The 8827-nt window shown below is 42.4% G+C and overlaps 1 protein-coding gene across 1 annotated transcript in view; it reads right to left on the reverse strand.

Annotated features, from left to right (window-relative positions):
• The window catches only part of Kazn (kazrin, periplakin interacting protein), an 802099-nt gene extending 798364 nt beyond the window's left edge, over window positions 1–3735 (reverse strand). The window contains exon 1 of the mRNA XM_004637713.2: window positions 3688–3735. Within this exon, the coding sequence (XP_004637770.2) occupies window positions 3688–3723 (36 nt within the window). The 5' untranslated portion in view covers window positions 3724–3735. The remainder of the gene's footprint in view (window positions 1–3687) is intronic.
• Between the last annotated feature and the right edge of the window lie 5092 nt (window positions 3736–8827).

Genomic DNA, 8827 nt, shown 5'->3' on the forward strand with positions numbered 1-8827 from the left:
GGGGGGGGGCGTGGAAGAGCAGGAGAACTGCGATGGGAGGCTTAATTTGCTGTAATCAACCCCTCTTAGCATGCAGAGCCACACAGTGCAAGTCAAAGAATCTCTAGCAGAAAGAATTGCTCTTCAGTGGCGTTATGAATCTAATCACTTACGAGGCTGAGTCAGCATTCTGGGCTTTAGACAGAGCTCTCAGGAACAAAAGCCACAAGATCAGGTTTCACAGACCCTCTGAATGGGACACTTCATGGAGTGTGGGGGCCTGTAGCCTGGAAAGGGAATGAAATGCAAATTGGGCCACTCAGTCTCTTTCAGACACCCCAGGCTAGAAACCTTCAGGAATGAGCAAATCTCTGAGGCCTTCAGGGGCCGCCCCTGGGGGATGCCCCCTTCCTGACTCTGTTCTCCAGGACGATTGTCAGCGCTGCCAATCATCTCTGTCCCCCCCCCCCATTATACTGGGGAGATGTGTTTGCTCAGTGCGCACGGCCTTATAATCCTCAGAGGTGGAATTTCATAGCACAGCACTACGTCTGCCTCTGACATTCTCCTAAGCAGGATTTATTGCCTCCAAGACAGATGTGACTTGAATCAATTATGGCTGGAAGCAGTCACTCCCCAAGCAGCCTCTCGTTCTCTGGAATAGTCTTGGCCGACTTCCTGCAACTTGTAAGCTGATGTCAGAGTGTTTCATCATAATCTAAGGCTAGGAAGAGCGCTCTGGGTGTGGAAGTGCCCGAGCTACCATACCAAGCAAGTGCGGGGATGTGGCTACGACGCATGAAGAGCGGGTGTCCTACACCCACTACCAACACAAAATGCAGGCCTAATGGCAGGAAGCACGTATCACTTATATTTACAGCCTATCAGCTTCGCCCTACTAATGAACTTAAAATATGAAATAAGTCATTCATTTGAGGTAAGAAAATGCAATGAGGTAAGAAAAAGCAATTTTTTTTTTTAAACCCTGAACTTTTAGAAAAGGCTCTACAACGATTCTCACTCAAAATAACATCTTCGTCGACATCTACTTCAAAACTGGAAGCTGCATACCACCCTAGCCATCCCCCAAATTTTGAGTTCCTTAGCATTTTATAAACATGATGGTATTAATCTGAGAGAGTACATTTCAGAGATGGTTTAAGCCTGGGGGAATTAATTGACATGATTGTATTTGAGATCAGCAAGGGACTTGTGATCCAAACTACAAATTATATTTCAAATAGTGAGTTTGGAAGAAGAGATGTGAGGGTGATAGGATGGGGAGATAGCTTGGCAGTCTAAGTGCCTGCTTGGCAAGCAGAAGGACCCAGGTTCGATTCCTACTACTGGCTCCCACACCAGGCATGGTGGTGCAAGCCAGTAATCCCAGCACTGGCGAGGCTGAGAAAGGAGGATCACTATGAGGCTGAACCATGTAGTGAGCCCCTGTATCAAAAAAAATAAATGCATTTTTAAAATATATTTTAAAAATGACATGAGAGTGATATTTTTGGACTAATCACAGCACACCTCATTCTTTATTAATCTAAAAAAAAAATAACAGCAAGAAATCTTTGAACAATAAGCGTCTAAAAAAGACAATAGTTTTCCTAGGTACCTTATGGTGTTTTCCTTGGGAAGCAGACCCACCTTGATTTTAGAGTATAGAACCATGCACTGGTACATTTTATCTGAGTGTCTACATAAGAACATTTCAACATGCATTGATTTGGGAACAGAAGAGAATGAGATAATAAAATATTCCTACTAACCACATTATATGGGCTATTTTAATCCCCTTAAATAAAAAAACAAAACAAACAAACAAACAAAAAAACAACAGGGAAACATCATTATCAACGCCGGTGAGGCTGCAACTGTCCAGGGATTTAGGGATTTAGGAGGGGAAAATCTTTCCTTAAGCAATGGGAAACATTTTCATTACCATGAGTAATTGTACAGATTTCTGGGGTACAGTGGGATCAACCAGATGTACACAATGTGTAATAAAAAAAACCAAAATAGCATTTTCATCACCTTAAAAATTTGTCACTTCATAGTACCTCTGTGCTGGGAGGTTTTGAACTCTTTCCTCTAGTTTCCTATAAAATATATGATCAACGGTTGCACAATTGCAATCATACCACCATGCTATAGAACAGCGCGACTTATTCCTCTGATTCAACTCTGTGCTGGTAACCAATTACCCAACTTCCTTCTAACGTTTGAAATTTTTGAAGGCCAGTCCCAGGCACTGGTAAGCTCAGACAGGATGGAGAAGGAAAACAATGAATTGCTTCTTCTCTTCGAATTGGCAAACTAGAATTTCCATGCTGTCCTTGGGGACTCATTTAGATGGTTCCCTGGGCTGGGATGTTAGCTTATAGGATTGGGTCCAGGCATTGCAGAAAGTTAATCCTTTCAAGAACAATTTGCTCTCTTTTATTCAGTAAATTGCTCTAAATTTCCCTTTTTCTGAGTTTGAAAATTGGCTGCTGTGGCTTCAGAATGCTTCCTTTCTCTCCCAACAGCTTGGGAAGGACAGAGAGGCTGAACCGCTGCTCATAATAAGAGGGGAAGGGAGAGCTGTGAATGGGAATGAAAGGCTTTGCATAATTTGGGTTATCTCAGCACAGGACTCCTCAGAATCCCACGGGGCAGCTTCAGACATTGCCAGGTGAGACATGTACAAAAGCGTCGCTGGTTAAAGTCTTACTAGTACAAGACCGATTTAAAAAAAAAAAAAAACAAAACAAACATAACGCTTCACCACCATAGAAACAAAGCAAAGAAACCACAATTCGAAATCCCTGCTACAGGAAGGAGTACAGGAAACCGCAATCATTCTGAGTAGAAAGCTCCAGGGTGTGTGTTGTATGCCTGTGCCTCTGTCTCTCTCTGTGTCTCTGTGTCTCTGTGTGTCTCTCTCTCTCTCTCTCTCTCACACACACACACACACATTAAATCCAAAGACCATGCTCTGAAACACTTCCAGGGACTGAACAGGTAGACCAAAACAACAAAACCTAGTACAACTTAGCTCTCAAACATAAGGAACTGTCAATTCCCTTAAAACACCTGGTATTTGCCTATCAACATGTCTGGAGAAAGCCACCAACAAAGCCAGAAGGAGGAGATAGCTTATTTTTAAATATTTCAATATAATAATGTACTAAGGGAAACCTTGAAAAGTAACACCTCAACAATAGCAGGCAACAAGCAACACACATGCTGTAATAAATTCATTGCTGGTGTTAACGACCACAAAAAGAGTGCTGATTCACATCCTAGGTGGTACATCAACTGTACCAAAATATTCATTAGCTACTCAGAGATGCAGTTTGGGATAAGTATTTGTAAGTATTTGCTCCATTCCAACATCTTTGCCAGCCCTGATGCCTGCCAAGTCTGTATGTAAATGGATTTTCACTTTCCAAGGCTCATGGTAGATCCATTACATTCTCAGGGAGAACACATGTATTGTTTCTGAGCCTCATCACTTATTTAAAAATAAGCCATCTTAATACAAATTCCAAGTTAGACCTAATCAGAAACCCACGACACACAATGTCACAATATCTGTTATACAGTTGTTTACCGCAGAAACAACTTTTAGTAGGGTGGTCAGCTGAACATTCATAGATAGCTAATACCAGGGGAGAAAAAAAGACACAACTCTCGGTAGACTTTCTTGATCGATCTTCATACCTGAGCATCCATTAAAAGGTGCCTCATCAAAATCATGGAGCTCTTCAGGGTCTCTTTCTCCATGGGTAGAAAGGGGTCTTTGTCTTCCTCCAGGGCCTTCGACTTGGTGACAATAAAATGGGAAATCTGGTCATTTAGGGTGTGCAAGGATTGTACAGCTGTAGAAAGAGAAAGAAAGAAAAGTGAAGTCACCACTGGTCATTTTTTAAAAAATGGCTGGCACATTTCAAGGGAAAGGAGAGGTGTGAATCAGGGCCTTGTCAAGAACCACGTTGTGGAGCCATGAGTTCCTCCAGCGAATGACTTAACAGCTAATCTGTATTTGGGGACAACTCCTAATGCCAAGCCTCCATATAATTCTTGTGTTTTGCTCTTGAGCAAAACCAGACATGGCACCCACCTTACACAGCGCTCCGTGTTGTTATGGAAACAGAAAAGGAACAAGCTAGCAAACAGACACAGGAATGTGGCTTTGCGGCTAAGTGTTCACAAACTAGAGAGATTAACAGGGCATAGGGGATGGTCCTGGATTAGATTTACATTTATGGCAATGTAGTTGGCCGTTTTACCTCTGAGCAGATGGCCTTTGTCATTAAAGTTTATGAAGGGACGGCGGCCATGTTTTCCAATCAGGGCCACATGTGGGCTGGGAGAGTCATTCTATCTTTATAATACCCACAACACTTACCATCTGACACATTATAGATTTTAAGATTGTCTCTCCTTTGTTACAGTTGCTGTCTCCCTACTTTCTCTCCTGTGCATTTAACATGAACAGAAAGAAGTTTTCTAACTCTTGTTTACTATTATATTTCCAACAGTATCTCGAGGTAGACAGCACTCAATAAATAGTGTACAATTATTTCTCTTCCATTTCCATGAGTTAAAATTCCTTTCCTTATGAATTTCAATAATTTGCAGGTGAATCTGTGCTGCTTTCTGATTTGTTTTGTTTTGGTTTTGGTTTGGTTTCCCAGGACTGGAGATCGATCCCAGGACCTTCACCTGAGCTACCTTCCCAGCTCTTTTGATTTTTTTAATTTCAGACCGAGTCTTTGCTAAGTTGCTCAGTTTCCTTTGCTAGACTCTAATGAATTATTAATATCCTGCCTCAGCTTTTCAGATTGTTGGGATCACAAGCAGGCACCACCACATCCAAGCTAAAATCTATACTTTTAAACAAACAAACAAACAAAGGTAAGGCCTAGAGGTTCTCAGTAAAGCTAACATATCAGCCACAATTCTAACTGGGAAGGAAACTAGCATACGAAACACTGGCTTTGAAGACTTCTGCTTCTGGCCAAAGGCAGGCCGAAGGCCTAGATTGCCCAGCTGCCATAAATAGCCAGAAAACTAGACACTATTTTAGAGACAACTATATTTTAGACATCAAAAAGCAGAGAGCAATGGTCGGTGCTCCTTCGAAAAGGGAGAAACACCAGCTCTGTCCTGTCCCATCATCTCCATATGTGCTGGGGGAGAAAATTTCTGGACTTTAGCACAAAAAGGAAAAAGCCAAAGCAAGCTCAGGAACTGCGCTGAGTCTCACTGCAAGAGGGAGACTGGGAAGCTGCGAGGCAGGTGTGCAGGGCAGAGAACGGGCCATGAAGCCATACAGCAGTCCCCAGCAGTCTCTGCAGGAGTTCTTTGAGCTGTGGGCTGAAGGTCAGTCCTGCACAGAACACTACCTGCATGAACAGGCAATGAAATTTTCAGGGAAGGACAGTTGCTGGGGAGCAATGAGACAAAATTCTAAGGGGTCACATGGGGCCACCACTGCTGGCAGGATCACCAGCTTGAGAGTGGAGATTTTGTTGAAATATAGAACACATTTAGTAGCTACATCAAAAGCGCATAGCATTAGAAATTAGGCCAAACCATTCCTAGAATATAGGCTAGTATTGGTCTAGCCCACTCTCAAAATCAAGCTTAAAAGTAAGCCTTGAAAGGATCTAGGTAGTATCCAAGTAGCTAAATATTTACCAGAAAAAAAAAAAAAAAAAAAGAAGAAGAAGAAGTTGCATGCTTTTTGCAGAAAGATTTAGTGGCCAAAAGATGTAAAGTTCATAATGTATAATCATCAATAAGAAATTAGCTGGCTTTTGGAAAAAAGCAAGATAACGTGACTTATAACTCAGATAAAAATCAGAATACAAAGAGAGACTCAGAGCGAAGACAGAAAAATCAATGAGTAGAAACAGACCCAGAAGTTACATGATGAACAAGGTGGCCAGGAAGACAGCCACTAGAAGTGTGCTTTCTGTGTTTAAGGTTATAAAGTAGAATGTGGCTGTAGAGCAGAAAAATAACATGCTAAAATAAGAAGGAAATGGAAATTCTAAGGCTAAAAGTATAGGTTCAGAAATGAGGTTCACAAAGAAGAGAAAAGTTGTTGAACATGGATTCATAGCAACAAAATGACCCAGCACCAGTGGGCGGTGTCGTGGTAAGGACAGGAGGTGACATTGCTGCCTAATATACAAGCATCTACAGTCCAACATAGAGAGGGGAAGCAGAAACAATAGCTGAAGAGTTCATACCAAATTTGTTTTTGCAAATTTAATAGAGCCATAAATCTAAAATCTTGGACCAGTGAGAGATGGCTCAGCCGACTAAGTGCCTACTTAGACAAGTACAGGGACCAGGGTTCAATCCCTGGTCCCACAGCGCTGACCCCAGCCCTGGAGTATGTTGAGCCAGTGACAAAGTCTGGGCATGGTGACACATGCCTGTAATCCCAGCACTGGGGAAGCTGAAAACAGGAGGATAACCATGAGTCTGATCTGTGGAGTGAGACCTTGTACCAAAAACACAATGAAAATTACAAAAATAAATAAATGTAAGAATACCAGTAAGCCCCAAATAGCATGAACACAAAGAAAATGATACCAAAAGATAATTAAATTAGCAAATGCCACACACACACACACACACACACACACACACATGCATGCACACTAAAAAGAAGAAGATCGTCAAATCAGCCAAACTAGAAAGGCATGCTCCATTCAAAAAAAAAGAATGATGGCTGACTTTAATTGGAAAGCCTCATCCTATTTGCTTCTATTCCTGGTGAATGCAAATCAAAGGATAAAAGAAGTGACTTGACTGAAAGTGGAAAAAAATAAAGACTTGCCAACTTAGAGACATCTACACTCAATAATATCTTTTCAAAAAAATATGAAAGAGAAACACTTTTAGATAAAGAAAAGCCAGGAGAAGTTACCACTAGCAGACTTGCCCAGAAAAGAAGTGATAAAAGAATTTCTCTGAGTAGAAGGGCAACAGGAAAGATGGACATTTCAGTTTATGGAAAGGAAGAAAAAATTGTGTGCAAGGGGAAATGCATCAATAACGTAAGCATACTTTCTTTCTCATTGTTTAATTTAGTTAAAATCTAATTAACATTTAAAGCAAAAACAATATGGTAACTTTTTCTTTTCTTTTTTTTTTTTTTTTTTTGGCGGAACCGGGGATTGAACTCAGGCCCTTGCACTTGCCAGGGAAGCGCTTATTCTACTGAGCCATCTCCCCAGCCCTAGCAAAAACAATATGAACAATGTCTTCCAGGGTTGATCGCAAACACAGAACTAGGACGTTTTTCAACCCTAGCCCAAAGAATAGGGAGGATGAATTGAAGTATATTGTAAGAATCAAACATGCAAAAAGTGGTATAATATTATTTGCAGGAAAAATGTGGTAAGTGAGAGATGCATATTTAAATTCTTAAGTAAACTCTTACTAAAAAGTGACCAGCAAATAAATAAGCAAGTTCAAAAGTAGTTTTGAATAACCTTGGAGGACTGACCATAGAGTTGTGAGCACAGGCCATAGAGTGGGAAGAAAGCGGGCTATGACTCCACAGCCAGTCCGTGCTGCATGGAGAGAGCTGAAACCGGTGGAAGAGCAGCTGAACTCAACCTGAGAAGGATGAAGTGGGAAGTACGGGGCGTGAGGCCCGCCTTGTCCAGATTCCTGATCTGCAACAGAGATGGAGGGAAACACTCAGAAGCATTTATGGTCTGAAAGCGGAAGTGCCCTGCTACACCACACCCTGCCCTGGGCAGCCCAGTAGGAGGGTCTCTCTGTGCACATGCCAATATGGGCCAGTTGATTTGGGGCTGGGAGCGAGAGCTCCATGTCACTGGAAGTCAAAGAGGAGCAGAGATAGTTTCACTGCCTCCCTTCCTCATTCTCCACTTTTAGAATTCGTTAGCATCACTGGAGTTGAAGATTATTATCTCAATTGAACTGGCCAGAGAAAGGCTCGTAGACAGTAGACTGGGATAAATCCAGAACTGGTAATACCTACGTCTCCTACACTGGCCTAGTTCCCCATTCTTCCCACTTCCCTTAAACCTTAGCCACTGCTGAGGAGGATGTGCTGCTGTGTTTTGACCTGGGGAACCACACAGGCAATCCTAGGAGAGTCAGATGGAATGAGGGGTGTCACTAGGCTAGTCCCTCAAACCTTACCAATGACCAAGCCAGAGTCAGGAGAGGTTGCCTGGCCACTGGGTCACAGGGTGGCAGTTGATTAGGCAGAAGGTTCTCTAGAGCCTGCCTCAGTCTCCATCCTGTTCTCCCCTCCAACTAGCTGGGTAACCTCAACTCTTCTTTTATCCCATGTGTAAATGAAGAGGATAATGATAAAAATCATAGTAGTAGTGATAATGTATGCCTCTTGGAGCTGCTTCGGGGACTACATGACACAGTTTGAATGAGGCACGTAACAGGGTACCTGCCACACAGCACATATGTGAAAAATGTCACTTGCTGTGGTAATTATTCCACGGTTTGTGCCTCAGGTCTTCAATGTGCTGATACCAACTGTTATACTTATAACTGAGGTTAATTAGGAAGTCCTTGTCACATAAAGAAGCCAAAGGTGGCTTCTGTGTATTGGCCACAAGGTTGTTTATTTCTTGCCTATAGGCTGACTTGGTAGCTCAAAAGACTCCTGGTGCCGAACTCGAATTTGTGTACATCCAATTGCCTTCAGTGTAACTCCATTAAGCTCATGTTTTAGCCATCTAGAGCCCGTCTGCTTTGCATAACCTGCAGAGCTGCCCCCGACATCTGTTTGCCATAGATAAAGGTGGTCATAATGGCCTGAAGCCACTGCAGCCTTGCGGGCTCT

The sequence above is a fragment of the Octodon degus genome, unplaced genomic scaffold, assembly GCF_000260255.1.
Source record: "Octodon degus isolate 3935 unplaced genomic scaffold, OctDeg1.0 scaffold00092, whole genome shotgun sequence".
NCBI classification, from domain to species: domain Eukaryota; kingdom Metazoa; phylum Chordata; class Mammalia; order Rodentia; family Octodontidae; genus Octodon; species Octodon degus.